The sequence below is a fragment of the Heliangelus exortis genome, chromosome 3, assembly GCF_036169615.1.
Source record: "Heliangelus exortis chromosome 3, bHelExo1.hap1, whole genome shotgun sequence".
Taxonomy (NCBI): Eukaryota; Metazoa; Chordata; class Aves; order Apodiformes; family Trochilidae; genus Heliangelus; species Heliangelus exortis.
In genome coordinates, this window is record NC_092424.1 from 39,933,125 (window position 1) to 39,950,629 (window position 17,505).

Below are 17,505 nucleotides of genomic sequence, written 5' to 3' on the forward strand. Positions count from 1 at the left end.
CTGCCACTTGGCAGTTAATTCTTGCCAGCTTTTAGTGGCTGTTTTTGGATATATTTTATGAGGTTGAGGAAAAGTCAGTTTCTGATGTCAGGACTGTCTACAAAGACCCAGACTTGCTTGTCTGTGCTTCATCATGAGCAGTTGGTATCTCTGAATATCAGCCTTCTGCTCACCAGAGAGATCCTTACAAGTTACACTGTCTGGCTGTGACTCAAACAGGTGTGAGTCGGTTTTGAGGACTTCAGCAGGGAAGATGAATTCCTGCTGGCTTTTTGATTCACATTTCTCCCAGGAGTGTGATACATAATGGATGATGGTGGTGTGTCCAGAGTAGAAGCCTGTGGCAGGAGGAGGGGAGGGTGGCTTCTGATGATATCATTGTTGCCTCTACCTCACTGTTTTCCTGTCCTGGCACAGCGGAGCATGCCTGCCTCTCTGATCCTTGTCACAATGGAGGAAGCTGTTTAGAGACTTCTACAGGATTTGAATGCATGTGTGCACCTGGCTGGGCTGGACCAACTTGCACTGACAGTAAGTCTTTTCTAAATGACATAAAAATGTGCTAGCTTGCTGGTTTAGATCAGTCTTTCTTTTCCCTGATAAACCTAACTTTATCAGGGAAGCCTTCTTACCCTTTCCCGGTGTTAGGCATTGGTTCTTAACAACCATTTATACAATGGTTGCACCCTCTTCTCCTTTGCTTGTGTCAAGACTTTCGTTAAATGGAAGGAGAAAAATTGGCCAGCAGCTTCTTGAAAGAAGCAAAATGTTGAATTCTTGTAGTGTTTTGGCAAGAAGTTGAAATACTGTTTTTGAGAGGCTTATGCAATCAAAACCTGTCTTCCACTTGCAAAAAGGCTACAGCTGTAAACTGTAGCTGCTTCCCTTGTGCTTTGAACCCCCTATCCCACTACTTTTATTTTTCAAGGAGGCTTTGGCTGAAATCAGGGTAGACCTAGAAATGCCAAGGAGAAGTCCTGTTGTCTTTGTGTTCCTCAGGGCAAGTCCTAGTAACAGCAACCCTTTATCATATTTGTCAGTTATTGATGTATTGCTTGTTTCACAACAGAGCTCAGCCTCTCCTTGCTTTACCTTACAGATATTGATGATTGTTCTCCAAATCCCTGTGGTCATGGAGGAACTTGCCAAGATCTAGTTGATGGATTTAAGTGTATTTGCCCACCTCAGTGGACTGGCAAAACGTGCCAGCTAGGTGAGAACTGTCATTCAGTGTTACTCTGGTGGAGGGAGAATAGTGCAAAAAGGATCATATTCCAGTGGGCAAGAGCAATAATGTCCTTTACATTAGTTACCATTCCATAGCCTGTATGGATGTATTCTGGCTCTAGGACAGTCACAAGGCATGGAGTAGCTTCCCTCTGTCATTGTTTTGCTGACGTATGCTAGCAGTTGAAGGAAATAGTTAATGAAGCCAGAGAGATGTGCTTTTCAACCATAAATGAACTGAAGTGGGGAGGATGCATGTGTGTGTGTGTCTCCTAGTCCTGCCCCCACATGTATTTCTTCCTTTAGCCTGTGAGAAAGTTGCTGTATCTCTTCAGCCATGTCACCTCCTCCAGACCAAGCAGTTCACAGCTGGGTTCCAAAATGTGGATGATCTCACAGAGAATGAGTTTTCTGCATTCTTTACACAACACACAGATCCCAGTGACCAGGCTGCAGCACTCCTCCTTCAAATTTCTCAGTTGAGATGTGTGTGCGTGGAGGAGAAGTTGCTCTTAATGAGTGGCTGGGTAATTATCAAGTAATTAGCATAGCCTGTCTATTCTAATTGTAGAGAAATTGAAAGAGACTTCAGAGGATGATATATGATTGACTTTTGTTCATTCAAGTCACGCTAACCCATGCTGTATCTTACATGTTCCTCTTAGATCTGAACAAACTGCTGACAATTGCTGTGAAAACCTGCTGTAGGATTTTCTTTCTTCTTCTCCCCCCATGCCCTACACACCCTACATTTTGGCCATTCACATTGTTTTTTTCAGATGCGAATGAATGTGAGGGCAAACCCTGTGTCAATGCCAACTCCTGCAGGAACCTGATTGGCAGCTACTATTGTGACTGCATTACTGGCTGGTCTGGCCACAACTGTGATATCAGTGAGTGTCTGTATCCTTGGGTTTATTAAAGGCCGTTGGGGTGTATGTATGTGTGTATGCCACTGAATTCTAAGTTCAGATTTAAACATCAGGCTGAGTCCCAGTAGTTGATGTTTTTAGAAAGGGAGTAGCTGGTGTGGAATGAAAATATACAATTTTATCAGAATCATTAGTCCATAACATAACTATACTCTGATAAAGTGACCAAAACAATGATGTGAAGTTTCACTGCCTTTAGTAAAAGAGTCATGGAAGGTTCCCACCCATTATAATAACGTTATCTCAAGGAAGGCATGCAGGAAACTTGACAAAAGGTTTATCTAGCTTCAGTTTTAGAGAGACTTGAACTCTGTATCTAGTGTAAATATATATTTTGCCTTCTAACTATGCTAATTTTGTTACAGATATTAATGACTGTCGTGGACAATGTCAGAATGGAGGATCCTGTAGGGTAAGCCATTCTTGTTTTATTTTGGTTTCCCTGAGACTTGCAACAGTAACCAAACATGACAGTCAAAATACAAATACTGTGGAGAATAGCGAGTAGCTGGTATAAATTGTCATTTCATTGAGTTGGGGGCAGGGCCTGTTTCATGCTAAAGCATGTCAGGGTATGTCTGTATAACAGCAAGGGCCAAAAGTATTACTGCAATAAGTGACTCATTTGTCAGTGTCACCAGTGAATGGGCTGGTTGTTGTGCATACTACCTACTGTAAATGTAGATACTCCTCTTAAAATTTTAGATTAATGCATGCTGCCTGGGAGTTAAAAATGTAAGCTAGTACTGGTGTGTCTGTGTGTGTTTATTCCCCACCCACCTGACCCCTCATATTCTTGCCTTGTTTTAATTTGAGCTACTCTCTTATGTTGGTATTAGATATGGTAAGAGGTAATATTTTTTGACTGTCTTCTTTTCTTCTTTTTTTTTTTTTTCCCTTTAATAAGAATATATGAAGAGGGAGGAAAAAAACCTTAACTCTAAACTTTCTTCTTCCTTCCCAGGACTTGGTTAATGGTTATCGGTGTATCTGTTCACCTGGCTATGCAGGAGATCACTGTGAGAAAGACATCAATGAATGTGCAAGTAACCCTTGCATGAATGGGGGTCATTGCCAGGATGAAATCAATGGATTCCAATGTCTGTGTCCTGCTGGTTTCTCAGGAAACCTCTGTCAGGTAAGAAGCATGGGTGAAAGGCAGACCCTCAGCCAGTGGCATTTCTACCAGCACTCGGCATCTGTACACTGAATGCCTTGTATCCAGTGAACCATAGTATAAAGTTATACTTGATATCGCTGTCAGTCTGCCAAGAAAGCACTTGATTAATATACTATGGGGAGGAGGGGGGATGGAGGGAGAGAGAAACCAACACAACCCCCAGACAGGCAGCTGGGTCTTCCTTTTGTTAAGCAGACTGCAAGTGTCTGCATGTCAGGTTTTGTTGCGCACTATTAACTTGCAGTGGCTGTTAAGTACCAAGCGTGTGCTGCCTGCTGAAATAGTTGTGAATCTTAACTAAACTCTGCGTTGCAAACCATTCACTGAGACAGCAGATAAAAAGGTCACATTCGAGAATGTCTGCCTGTCATCGTTAGGGAAAGCCATGATAAAACTTTAGTTTCACTCAGTTTCCCCCTCTTTACTTTTTTAAATTTTCCTCCCTTTTCTATTTATCTTTCCTCTCTCTGACCTCCTTACAGCTGGACATAGATTATTGTGAGCCAAACCCTTGCCAGAACGGTGCCCAGTGCTTCAATCTTGCTATGGACTATTTCTGTAACTGCCCTGAAGATTACGAAGGGAAGAACTGCTCCCACCTGAAAGATCACTGCCGCACAACTCCTTGCGAAGGTTTGTGTCACCCTGCAGGTGAATGGGAAAGACTGGCAATAGTTTTTGGCCCTCCCCTGGCTGAAGCCATAATGCAGCTCCAGTAGTGTCATCAGTGGAGTACTCTTTGTATCTGGAGGCTGAATTTTGCCTTGTGCTTGTTTGTGGGAGAAGATGAGTCATTTTTGTAAATACCAGTTATCTGAAAGACAGTGTTATGTCAATGGGCACGTAAAACACATCTAGCAAATCACCTGCTTTGCAGAATTTGTTCCAGTCTATGGATGTGGTCCAGCAATCATCCAATAAGATGATTATTTTACGCACAAAGATGTGGTACAGTCCTTTTATTTTAAAACAGCAGGCAAATGGTTGGCAGAGTTAGGTTTACAGTTAGACTTGGTGATCTTAAGGGTCTTTTTAGAACCTATATGACTCTGTAATTTGTATGTCTTTTAAACATCCATCATTGCAAAGAAAACTGTTGCTCTCAGCTTAAATTCATAGAATGGGCAATTCTCATGCAGACCTCTGCTTTTTTTTGTAGTAATTGACAGCTGTACTGTGGCAGTAGCTTCTAACAGCACACCAGAAGGGGTTCGTTATATTTCTTCAAATGTCTGTGGACCACATGGAAAATGCAAGAGCCAGGCAGGTGGAAAATTCACCTGTGAATGCAACAAAGGATTCACTGGCACCTACTGTCACGAGAGTAAGAGCTAAAAAGAGAATTTTTTTTTTACTGCCATCTACTCTTTTTTAAAAAAGATTCCATCCTTTCCTCACAGACTGCTTTAAGGTTTTCTTTCTTGTAACGCAATGAAGCTTGGAACTGCTTTAAGTTTTTGTATCCTGCTTGGGTGAGGCAGATTAGAATTTGCTAGGCCTTGGGGAAGTTAATAGTCATGGACCTTCTGGCCTTGAATTGTATGTTTCTAAAAACCTTATGTATACAAGGCCTGTGCTAGTTAATAGTGGGATTTAACATGTATCTTAAGGATTCCTAGTTATTTTTTTGTTTGTTTTAATAGTAATTGTTGAGTGACAGGCACGTCACTTCTTGCACTGTTTATCACCTATTTCTCACCTTGCTTGTAACCCTTTCTCTCAAAAGGGGCTTAGAAACAGAAGTAGCATCAAAGAGTCTGCAATAAGAAAATTACTTCTAGTAGATGTACTCTGATTTATTTTTGTTTCCCCCCTCCTCTCCAAACTGTTGCAGATATTAATGACTGTGAGAGCAACCCCTGTAAAAATGGTGGCACTTGTATTGATGGCATCAATTCCTACAAATGTATTTGTAGTGATGGATGGGAAGGAACATATTGTGAAACAAGTAAGTTAACCATTCTTCAGCAGGTGGAAAGATCTCTTGGAAAAAACATCAGGAAAGAATGGGTGGTACTGTCCTTAAGACAATAGTGACCAATACAAAATTCAACATAAACTCAGCTTTAAAGGCTGCAGAGGACAAGGGTGTCCTCTTCCCCTGCTAAGTCCTGGGCTTTTGAATCAGAACTAAACCTAAGTTATGAAGCTGGACTAGTAGGAGTAGACCCTGGCTCTCCTACTGTTCAGTTTTCTTCTCCTACCCTTTGGGTAATATTCTGTAAGAAACCCTTGGCATAAGTACAGCCCATTTGAGGAATAGGGTGTCTGCAGAGCACACCTGTATTTTGTCAGGTTTGTGAAAAAGGAGTGAGCACTCAGCTCCAATCCTCTGACTGATAGGATAGTTTGTCATAGGTTTTTTCACTTCTTGTTTACTGACAAATAAATTAAATTGAACTGGAGGAATGTGGTGGAATATTCTTTGTGTCTGTGACTGTGCTTAAAGCTTCAAAATGTATAATCCACACTTGAAACGCAGGCCAGAATTAGGGATGGGACAAGCACCTCTACAGCATTGTGTCAATTTTGTTGGATGTTTCAATTTTGTAAGGATGTTTCCATTGAGTTCAGCCTGTGGTTAAGGGCTCAAAAGCTCAGAAACGCTGCTTAGCTTTTTTTTTTTTTTTCCTTAACATATTTAGATATTAATGACTGCAGTAAAAACCCTTGCCACAATGGAGGAACTTGCCGAGACTTGGTCAATGACTTCTTCTGTGAATGTAAAAATGGGTGGAAAGGAAAAACTTGCCACTCCCGTAAGTTGAGCATTTCCAAAACCTCACAGGCGTGCTCTGTTAGGCTGCTTCAACTTGTTGCGTGGCTTTGTAGACAGCACTGGCGTTAAGGATAGTTTGGGTTCTTCACAGGTGACAGCCAGTGCGACGAGGCAACATGCAACAATGGAGGAACATGTTATGACGAGGGGGACACTTTCAAGTGTATGTGTCCTGCAGGATGGGAAGGAGCTACTTGTAACATAGGTAAATAGCCTGGATAATCACCAGGAAGCAGATTCAGCACTGAATCTCTGACCTCAGCTTTTCCTCTTGGCTCAGTTTTGATGGCTAACAGCTTGGTGGCAAATCTTGTTTCTATTGCAGCAAGGAACAGCAGCTGCCTGCCAAACCCCTGTCACAATGGTGGTACCTGTGTAGTCAGCGGAGATTCTTTCACTTGTGTCTGCAAGGAGGGCTGGGAAGGACCCACATGTACTCAGAGTAAGTCATCTCTGCTTGAACTTTTTCAGAGTGTTGCACGATGAGAACATGAGCTCATCCTGTCACCCTTGGAGTCAAGATTGAAACCAGAAGGGGAAGCTTGTTTGATGTAGGCTTTAGCATCACCTGAATCCTTGTTTTTAATGACTTTATGTGATAGAGCCTTGACCTGGGCATGAGAAAGTTGCAAATGAGCTAAGTGGAGACAGATGTTGTCTTGTTCAACCCCCCCCACCCCTCCCAGTGTTTTTTTTCTACCAGCAGCTCTGTCTGCTTCTACATTATTTTTTTTTCTTGTTAGATTCTTTACAAGGCTCTCTTCCTGTGTACATTTACATTTGTTCCACAATCTCATTAACAAATTTTGTGGTAGAAGCCTGGAATCAATTTAGTAGAGAGTTTCAGCATATTTTTGCTAAAGTTGAGATAAGTGTATCTTGCACATTAGGGCAAGTTGTATCATTCCTTGCTGACAGTAGAGTTGTATTAGCCAAAGTCTGCATATTTAATGTTGCCTGTCTTTGCTCTGCAGACACAAACGACTGCAGTCCTCATCCTTGGTAAGTTTAATATGTTTATCTTTCATCATTTGGTTTTTTCGTTGCTTTAGAACTCTTGATTATTTTTATGTGCAGCAGGTTTTTTAATGTCTGTAATGACTCTTCTTCATAGTTATAACAGTGGCACTTGTGTGGATGGAGACAACTGGTACCGCTGTGAATGTGCTCCAGGCTTCGCAGGTCCCGACTGCAGGATCAGTAAGTGTGTCCATGGCACTGTACCTTGATCTTTGTCTCACTTGAATCTTGTTGCAAGACAATCATCTTAATTGAGTTAAGTAGTAGATCCAGATTAACGATAGATGTCCCATGTTTTCCGTATCCATCCCTAGAGCTGCAGCAGATGTGAGGAGGGCAGGAATTGCATTGAAAATTAAAGGGAACTTAGAAGTCCATTCAGCTGGAGCTCAAAACAAACTGTGTGGTTCAGCCGAGTGGGCAAAATGCCCTTCAGGATAGTCTTCCCAGCCAGAATGTGTTTGTGTAGTGTAGGTTTCTGCCTGAGATGAAAGTGTGCCAGGCAAAAACCTTGTCAATTAATAATCCACCTACAAGCCCTGAGGTGATGTTATGCACTTCCCTGTAATTTAATAATAATTACAGGTAGGAGGACACTAACGCGCTTTTTTTTTTTTTTTTTTTTTAATTAACATCCATGGAGATAGAAGTTTCATAGTAGCAATGCTGGAAAGGGGTTTGACATGGTCAAGAATCCAGTAGGGGGCCAAAACCAGAGGATGTCAGAGAAAAGGAAGTGTGTTTGTGTGAGAAGGAATGTGTCCTTGCCCTTGAAAAGCTTCAGTAGCCGTAGGGGTCAGGTTTTAATCTTTCAGTACCACAAAACAGAAGCTTCAAAGAACTTTTTTGATACTGGTGGTGCTAATAAGAATCTATCTCCAAGTAGACACTACAGAACAAACACAAAGCCCCAGCAGGCAAATCTCTCATATGTTTTTTTTCCAAATAAATAAAAGCATACTATAGACTATCTTTTCTTTTTAAATTTCTTCAGATATCAACGAATGTCAGTCTTCACCTTGTGCCTTTGGAGCTACGTGTGTAGATGAAATTAATGGGTATCGTTGCATTTGCCCACCAGGTCGTAGTGGTCCAGGATGCCAAGAAGGTACTCCAGATGTCATAGCTGGTCATAATGCTTGTAGCAACATCTGTGTAATTACATGTCAACAGGCTTGTGGTTGTATGTGGTTCTGGGCAGAGGTTATTTGTTTTAAAGCAAGTATCTATCTTGACTGATGAAATAAACTTACCACTAAGTTTAGATAAATTGAGGAAAGAGTGGTATTTCACTTTTTCTCCTATTTTAAGGTTATAATTCAATCTCTCTTCAGTTACAGGAAGACCGTGCATTACCAGTGCTCGAGTAATGCCAGATGGGGCTAAGTGGGATGATGACTGTAATACCTGTCAGTGTTTGAATGGAAAAGTCACCTGTTCTAAGGTACAGCTGTGCTGTGGTTTGGTTTATAGGTTTGGGACTGTCTTCTGCCCTGCAACCAGTGGTTGCTTAGTGCTATTTACTCTCTTCTAGGTTTGGTGTGGTCCTCGACCTTGTGTCCTACACACCAAAGGTCATAACGAATGCCCAGCTGGACACGCTTGCATTCCTGTCAAAGAAGATCACTGTTTCACTCACCCTTGTGCTGCAGTGGGTGAATGCTGGCCTTCGAATCAACAGCCTGTGAAGACCAAATGCAATTCTGACTCTTACTACCAAGACAACTGTGCCAACATCACCTTCACCTTTAATAAAGAAATGATGGCACCAGTAAGTAAGCAGAACACAGCTCACTGTGCTGTAGCTTATGCGTTATTGTTTCTCACAGCACCAGAAAACTTTTTAAACTGGTAAAAGTGCAGTAAAAGCAAACACTCCCTTATGAAAGAAAACAGAAGGTATAGGAGGATTAATAGAATTCTGCTTTTTTGTGTCCAGAGAATAAAAGCTGGTTTGGAGGGAATTCTACCTCCTCTTCCCTTGAGAACTCTTATTTCAGGGCAAAAAAAATAGTGTCTTGTATCCCTGTGTATTTAAAAAGCCAACAACTTTTTTGTCTCCTTCAGGGCCTTACCACAGAGCACATTTGCAGTGAATTGAGGAATCTGAATATTCTAAAGAATGTTTCTGTTGAATATTCCATCTATATTACCTGTGAGCCTTCACACTTGGCAAATAACGAAATACATGTTGCTATTGTAAGTATTCCTGGAATATTTTTAAATGTCTTAGTACATAATTGCTTGGAGATGTGTGCAACATGTGGATTCCATAAAAATAGTAATTTCTGCCTCTGTCAGCACTTCTCGTGGTTTAGTTTCCATCCCAATTCCCTTTAAGACCAGGGAAGAAATCTTGGTTACATGTGCGTACCTGAAAGCTACCATCTGGTGGCAACTGTAACAGGGTAGTAAAACATTTTTTCTCTTATACTCTCCTGAGCACTGTTTTTTAGGGTGGGATTTTTTTGTCTTTTTAAGGATGAAGACAAAAAATCTGCAATATAATTTTCTGCCCATAGCTGAGCTTTTTTGCTTGTTTCTGTTTTGTGGGGGTTTTTTTGTTTTGGTTTGATTTTTTTTTTTTTTTTTTTTTTTTTTTTTAAGTATTAAAAGTAATGAGAGCTGTAACCGATTGCAAAAGTTTATAAATAGCAGATTACCTACACAATCTGATCTGGCGTTTGGCATTAATTGTCTGACTTCTTCTGTAGTCTGCAGAAGATATAGGGGAAGATGAAAACCCAATCAAAGACATCACAGATAAGATTATTGACCTTGTCAGTAAGCGTGATGGTAACAACACACTAATTGCTGCAGTCGCGGAAGTCAGAGTACAGCGAAGACCGGTTAAAAACAAAACAGGTAAGCTTTTCCTTGGCTTCAAAAACTCGTATGCTTGCCACAACTAGAACAGCCTTTCAAAGTGAGTGAAGCTTTTCTCACTTCTAAGGCTTGTAGCAAGTCTGAGAATCTCTGCTTCTTGGCCCTGGTAACTGAGAACAATAATGAGCCTTTGCACCAGGTTCTAGCTACTTTAAAAGAAAAAAGACAGTTCTGAAAATGCTCTTAACCAGTGGCATAACCTGTTAAAAGGGCCACTCCTCTTTAACCATCTTCATGGGAAAAAGAAGGAAATTCATGAAGTCACACTGCCTGGCTGGGAAAGCTCCTGGGTACTTATTTACCTGGTGATGCCACTGGCCAGATGCCATGTCAGCAGTGTCAGTCAGCTGTCCACAGAGCTGGACAGCCACCAGCGGTGGAGAGGGAAAGGACCATAGTGGGTATGGAGCCGGTTGGCCTCTGGCCAGATGTTCCCTGTGAGCAGGGTGATGAAGGCCACGGTATTCTGGCCAGCAGTGACTGGCTCTGTGCATCAGAGGGTGACATTTTTCCACCAGGGCCATCAGTCAGTGCTCCCTGGTCCTAATTTAAACACCCCGTATTCTGAGAGAGCTGGGATTGTTCTTACGTTACTGTCTGGACCCCAGTGAAAAAGTAAGAACCGAGATTTGTTTTCCCTGTAGAAAGCTTGGACTGGAACACTTGGTTTGCAGTGGGGTTAACTGCTCTCATCTCTCTTACAGATTTCTTGGTGCCGTTGCTGAGCTCGGTCCTAACAGTCGCCTGGATCTGTTGCCTGGTAACTGTTTTTTATTGGTGCATTCAGAAGCGCCGAAAGCAGAGCAGCCACACTCACACGGCGTCTGATGACAACACTACCAACAACGTAAGGGAGCAGCTGAATCAGATAAAAAACCCCATTGAGAAACACGGAGCAAATACTGTCCCAATTAAAGACTATGAAAACAAAAATTCCAAAATCGCCAAAATAAGGACACACAACTCAGAGGTGGAGGAAGACGACATGGACAAACACCAGCAGAAGGCCCGATTTGCCAAGCAGCCAGTGTACACTTTGGTAGACAGAGATGAAAAGCCCCCCAACAGCACACCTACAAAACACCCGAACTGGACAAATAAACAAGACAACAGAGACTTGGAAAGTGCACAAAGCCTAAATCGAATGGAGTACATTGTATAGCAAACAGTGGGGTGCTGCCGTGCAGGGCCTTTAAGTACCATTATAAAGGCACTCAAGAGCTTGTAGTTCTTAAACTGTTGTGTAATATTTGAGTCTAAGGCTATTATTTACTTAGAATCCCTGTGTTAATTTAAGTTTTGACAAGCTGGCTTACACTGGCAATGATAGTTGCTGTGGTTGGCTGGAATACCAAGTGCTGCATTTCACATCTATGCAAAACTAGTCAAAAGTGCCCTCATGTAAATTCAGCTCTAGCTGATGCATCATGGAGACGTTTCATAAGGTATCACATAGCCTTATTGCTCTTTCTTAGTGTTTTTTTGGTTTTTCTTTTCTGCCAGATGTCCCAATTTATACAGTTTCTTTAGAATAATACATTTTATTTATATTTATTGAATTTGAGGTTTTTGTATATTGGTTTTATGGTGACGTACAACTAGTTCTGTATTTGAAAGTGCCTTTGCAGCTCAGAACCACAGCAACTATCACAAATAAGTTTATTATTTATTTTTTTATTGTATTTTTGTTGGGGGCGGGTGGGGGGAACTTGTCAGCAGTTGCTGGTAAATGAAGAATTTAAAGAGGAAAATGTGTCAAAAATAGAAGTTTGTATAGATATGTATATAATTCTTTTTTATTAATCACTGTGTATATTTGATTTATTAACTTAATAATCAAGAGCCTTAAAATATCATTCCTTTTTATTTATATGTATGTGTTTAGAGTTGAAGGTTTTTGATAGCATTGTAAGCTTGTGGCTTCTCCATTTTGAATTTATTTTCTTGTTACATGTTGCCTATATGCCAAAACTTAAGGTGTTCTAAAATAGTTTATTTTTAATAGGATGGGCTCTCATGCCTTGATGCTGGTTTTTGTACAATGTCAGATGTTTGAAACACCTTCCATAGTATCACTTAAGACTATTTGTAAGTACTGACTGAGGCAGTTTAGATAATTAGACTAGACAAATTTTTTTGCTGCTTTAGACTTGAAAAAACGAGTGACAGGCAGATAATCTGCTAAGAAGCAGTTTAAGGGAACAAAACTGAGCTATTACTTTTTGTAGATGAAATGTGAGTGGTTGCATGTAATTAAAATATCAAATTAGCGTGTGAAGTTGGAAACACAGCAATCTTATTTTGTAAATTCTGATTTTTTTTTTTTTTTTTCTCACCATGAATATGTAATACTGAACCACTTGTAGATTTGACTTTTTTTGTAATCTACTGCATTTAGGGAGTATTCTAATAAGCTAGTTGTTGAATACTTGAACAGTAGAATGTCCAGTAAGATCACTGTGTAGGTTTGCCATAGATTACACTGCCCGCCTTAACAAGTGAGGAAATCAAAGTGCTATTACGATGTTTAAGATCAAAAGGCTTATAAACATAGTAATCTCGGTGGTTAACCATTGAGATCCTGAAGATACCTTGTATTGTGATATTAGTGTTACATGAAAATGCATCTTTGATGTGTTGTTCCTGGCAATAAATCTTGAAAAGTAATATTTATTAAATTTTTTGTATGAAAACATAAAAGAGCGTGGAGATTATTGAGCTGGGAGGTGCTCCCGACCACTTGGTTGGGGAAAAACAGTGACAGGTGCCGGGTTACCTTTCCAAGACCTGTGACTGATTTCGGTGGAGTCAGGTTTTGTTAGATGATGACACGTTCCCCTCTGGCTCTGAATCAGATCCAAGGGGTTTGAAAGCTGCACATCCCTTGTTCTCCATGTCTCTCGGCTAATGTCCTTCTGTGCACTTCTAATAGGATGATGATGGGACTGGAATTGTGCAATGCATCCTCGCCACAGGCCAATGAGCTACCACCAGATAGTAACCAAACTCTTAAGTAGCTAGGCAAGATACAAACTGCTGACCTGGATGGGAAAGGATCCATAGATTATCCTGATTCCTAAGGGGCAAAAAGTGCTTTGTAGAGCATAAAATAAATGCTTAAAATATTCATCGACAGCTCTTACTGCTTAACTAATGCAGCCTCCCCCACCTAGGAGGGGCTGCGTGTGGAAGTACAGGTAGCTGTCTGACAGTTTCATTTTATCACACTTTCCTGAGGAAGCTGCTGCTTTGTTCTGGTAAGGGGCTAGTGCAAATCTGAAGGAACAATTAGCAGTGTGCAACAAGCTCAGTTGAAAAATAATATGAAATACTGTATTTTAACTGAAACTGACCCACTGCAAGGTTAGGCCTTTCCATCTGTATTTTGATTGTAGTAAATACAGATACTTTATATAAAGATTGCTGTGATATGAATATAATGAACACTTAAAAAATCTGAGAGGGAGACATAATCAGTTCCGTACCTTCTTTAAAGTGATATAAAACCCCTGATATATCTATTTAGTGCTACTTCTGATTTCAAACCCCCTTTAAACAGAAATTGCTAACTTGTCTGTATGCTACTGGGACAGTGGGACCGACTGCTCTTGCTCTTCAGTCACATGCCAAGTAACTTAAGTACCAGAGAATCATCAAAGTCAGCATGATCAGCTCCATCTGACCACTTCAGAAATTCCTCATCAAACACATCCCATGAGTATTTATTTCCCGTTCTTTTCTGACTTTTACAGTCTGCAATACAGCAAACACATTGTGTCTACAAAAAGCCACTTAAAGATAATGGAAGTTTTCACCTTCCTCAGAAGCCAAAGTAGGGTTATTAACTGAATGTTTTTCTGTACTTTTATGCTGAATTAAACATCTTCCTGAAGACTATTGTTCATGTGGACTTTGGATTCAATGATGCAGAAGTGAACCACTCTTTCTAAAAGACTGAAACATTTATACCTGAATTTGTAGGAATAAATTTGACTCTGCAATATATTAAGGAAAAAAAAAAAAAAAAAAAAAAAACAAAAAAGAACACACCAAAAAAATCCCCAACAAAACAACATAAACCTAACAAAACCACACAAACAACCCCCCCCAAAAAAAACCAAACAAAAAAACCCAGCAAAAAAAGGGGGATTTAGGCAGTCCTGGGAGCACGTATTTCACAGGCTACTTTGAAACCTACTGAGGCAAATTCCAATTACAGACTTGAACGTAGTGGCAAAGCAGTTTAGATCTCTGAAGATGTACTATAGAGACAAACTCGGGTTCCTCAAGCTCCAAAACTTGTCAGCACCCCAAGTGCAGTATTTGTCTTTCTTCCCAGCCTTTCCTGTGCTACAAATGACTGTCCTGACCATGCAGAGGTTCTGTCACTGCAGACTTTCTCCACACACAACCCTTTTCCCCCATATAACTCATTTAATCCCTACCTCATACTGTTATAAAATTAGAGCTGCACAAGTTGTGTGGGGGCAGGGAAGAGAATTCTGCAAAACTGCTGTCATGATATTTTTTAATTATATCCTCATATCTCAGTGGTAGCTCCAAAATTTACATGCATGAATTTAAAACAAAACCAGCCTTCTATAGTACAGAACCACCACCAAGCTGGGGGCCATGTTTTCCATTGTCACAAAAATAAATAGAAACATGAAGTTTAAGGCTTTCCCATTAGACTGCCAAGGCACATTTATTTTTTGTGGAAATTATACTTTGCCAATTCACAGTTTACTGCTCTGGGAAGATGCATTCTGTTTAGTCAGGAGAAGTTTCCTGCTGCTGGTGTGTGTTTGTTCTTCAGATCCTTACTCATCTAAGAACTGAAAAATATCCTTTTCCTGAGCTGCCATTTAAACATCGGAGCTTTAAAACCAAATAACAAAATGAGTCCCCTCAGCACCTTCAGCACTGCTGTACCTATAGCTCCTTGAACATCTCCAATCTGGGTTTGGTCCAACTGGAACTGAACACAGCCACATCAAAGCCTCTGCACCTCCGCATGGAAAGGGCCCATCTTAGGCAGAGGTAACTAGGGAAAAGGTGCTGATGGAGCACATTCCATCAGTCTGAACACCAACATATTCATGTCACTGGGGAAAGACAGCCTTGGGAGCAGCTGTTGCTGTATTGCTAACAGGAGCATAGAGCCAGCTAGCGCTCATACAGCTGAGGCTTCCCAAGTGAGTAACATAAACCAGTTCAGGGCTCAAAGGTGAGCCTGGCATCCTCAAGCAATTTTGCTGATGAAGCAATTTTCTTTCCCACAGAACAATGCTTGTTCTTACACCAGCTAACACATAGCAGGAGTTTGTATTAGTAACCATCTTTCTGCCAAGCTAGAAAACATACGAAGTTACACTCCCCATTGCTCCTTGCAGACATCAGCTCGCCTCACCTCAGCCACCCAGGCACCCAGGCAGCCGCCCCGGCCCTTTGCAAAGCCCCTCTGGAGCAAATCACAAGGCAGAAGTTTAGTGTTTTTATTAGTGTATGCAAAGATGAGAAGTTCTGACAAGGGAAGTACCAAATTCAGCCTTTTCCGCCCCAGAAAATGGAACTGATTGCATAAGCTTCCCCTCCCCTTCTAAATGGAGCAAGAATATTTAAGTATATTCAAGAATTTTTCAACTTCCTCTTTTTTGGTCTTGACACCAGCAGCCACCATGACTGTTTCTCAGTGCACACAGAGTCTGCTTTTAAAGGTTAGCTCATGTTCCCAAAAGAGGGAAAACCCAGTAAAATAGTATTGATTAATCCCAGTTTCTGGGGCTGAGGAAGAGGTGAAGGTTCTGCCTGCTCTGTTGGCCACCAGCTACAAGTTCAGCAGACAGCTTTCCTAGCACTGGGGCAGCACTGGAGCAATGTGCTATCACACAGGGCGTCAGACCGGAGTTTCAGCCTGGATCCTCCAGTGAGCACCTTCTCTGTGATGTGGACATTGTTTCAACCAGTTTCTCTACAGGGTGGAGAAATAAATCTCTACTCTCTTCATTCTAGGACTATGAGCTCATATTAATGTTAAAAAGGGGCATGCCCATCTCTAGAATTATAGTTCGGGACACTTCTTTTTTCAAAAGATCTGATGCATAAATCAAAAAGACAATTATTCTGGCAGCAAATGAAGCAGTTGAGGAGTTATATTACCAATTCCTACCACTGAGGTACTATGTCTCAGTTATATTAAAGGATCTAACTTTGACAGAATGAGAGCAGGTCAATGAAATTCTCATTCAAAAAAAAGTGCATTGTCAGCTCTCAGAGGAACCAGTTTCCCAGCTTCGGAATAATTGAAACGGATAGCAAAGGAGGTAGGATGGTGGCTGTTAATTCCCTGGACAATGTCCAGGTTACAGCTGAAATGCCTTGTGACACTGCATCATTTTCACAACTCCCTTACGATTTCTCAGCATAAGCCAACACCAAACAAACAGTCCCTGTCTATAAATGTAAACTTATTGCCACCATGGGAAGGACAAGCTACCAGGTTCCATTTTAATTAAAAATATAAATAAATAAATAAAAGGTGAACAAGATGGAAGAACTGTGTTCAAAAACAGTTGAACAAGTTGATGAAAGAATTTGCAGCACAAGTTCCTGAACCACCTTGCTTTACCTTGAAGAAACTGCTTACCCTCTGTGCTGCCCTAACTGTCAAAATACGCATATTCATATCCCTCCCAGGGTCAGCTGCAGAACGCTTTGATATTCCTTTGATGAAAGTCTCAGTGTGCTGTTATTCCCTCATCCCACATCTTCACGTTCACATAGGTTTTTGTATGCTTGTTAATGCTTATTAGAGATGAAAAAAGAAAGCAAAGAAGTGAGGAGTGCCTTTTATTAAAGCTAATTTCTGAGGCCAACCCACACTTCCCACTGCTGCCTAAAAGACTCTTGATATTAACAGCACTGTTTGCTATAGCCTGAATTAGTGTTATAATACACTATGAAGCTTATTAGATTTTGAAACAGGCAAGATTACTTGTAACATGCGGTCAGGGATAGTCTAACTACACTCTACACATTTCTTATTCCAATTGAAAACAAAACAAAAAACCTCCTGCATCTTTTTCCTTCAAAAGAATCTAATTTCCAGTCAAAAGCCAGCAGATGCTATAAAAATGCCAATTAAAACCCAGCCAATGTGGCCAGGTGAAGAGTGGCAACTGGGAGGGAAGTTCACACTGGCAAACACCTTAAGAGGGCTGCTTAGCACCTTCAGGTTAAAACCTGTAGTAAGGAAAGTTTTGGTTTTTAGAATTTTCCTCTTTTTTTGTTGGTTTTTTTTTTTGGAGTTTGTTTGGGTTTTGTTGGCTTTTGGCTTGGTTTGGTTTTTTTGTTAGAAACAGGGGCTGCTCTTGAATTTATGCAGCTCAAGCACAAGACAGAAATGAAGCTAAGTGACTGTAACAACACACTAACTCCAGACCCTGGTATGCAGAACTACAACCCAGCAGATAATATCAGGA

General features: G+C 40.9%; 1 protein-coding gene across 1 annotated transcript in view; it reads left to right on the forward strand.

Moving 5' to 3' along the window:
* JAG1 (jagged canonical Notch ligand 1) overlaps positions 1–12,724 on the forward strand; it is a 36,739-nt gene extending 24,015 nt beyond the window's left edge. The window contains exons 8-26 of the mRNA XM_071740274.1: positions 418–531; positions 1,100–1,213; positions 2,007–2,120; positions 2,525–2,571; positions 3,124–3,297; positions 3,822–3,972; positions 4,499–4,663; positions 5,174–5,287; positions 5,985–6,098; positions 6,210–6,323; positions 6,444–6,560; positions 7,093–7,120; positions 7,233–7,318; positions 8,133–8,246; positions 8,473–8,582; positions 8,673–8,909; positions 9,206–9,337; positions 9,853–10,003; positions 10,729–12,724. Coding sequence (XP_071596375.1) covers positions 418–531; positions 1,100–1,213; positions 2,007–2,120; positions 2,525–2,571; positions 3,124–3,297; positions 3,822–3,972; positions 4,499–4,663; positions 5,174–5,287; positions 5,985–6,098; positions 6,210–6,323; positions 6,444–6,560; positions 7,093–7,120; positions 7,233–7,318; positions 8,133–8,246; positions 8,473–8,582; positions 8,673–8,909; positions 9,206–9,337; positions 9,853–10,003; positions 10,729–11,186 — 2,654 coding nt within the window. The 3' untranslated portion in view covers positions 11,187–12,724. The remainder of the gene's footprint in view (positions 1–417; positions 532–1,099; positions 1,214–2,006; positions 2,121–2,524; positions 2,572–3,123; positions 3,298–3,821; positions 3,973–4,498; positions 4,664–5,173; positions 5,288–5,984; positions 6,099–6,209; positions 6,324–6,443; positions 6,561–7,092; positions 7,121–7,232; positions 7,319–8,132; positions 8,247–8,472; positions 8,583–8,672; positions 8,910–9,205; positions 9,338–9,852; positions 10,004–10,728) is intronic.
* The last annotated feature ends 4,781 nt before the right edge of the window (positions 12,725–17,505 follow it).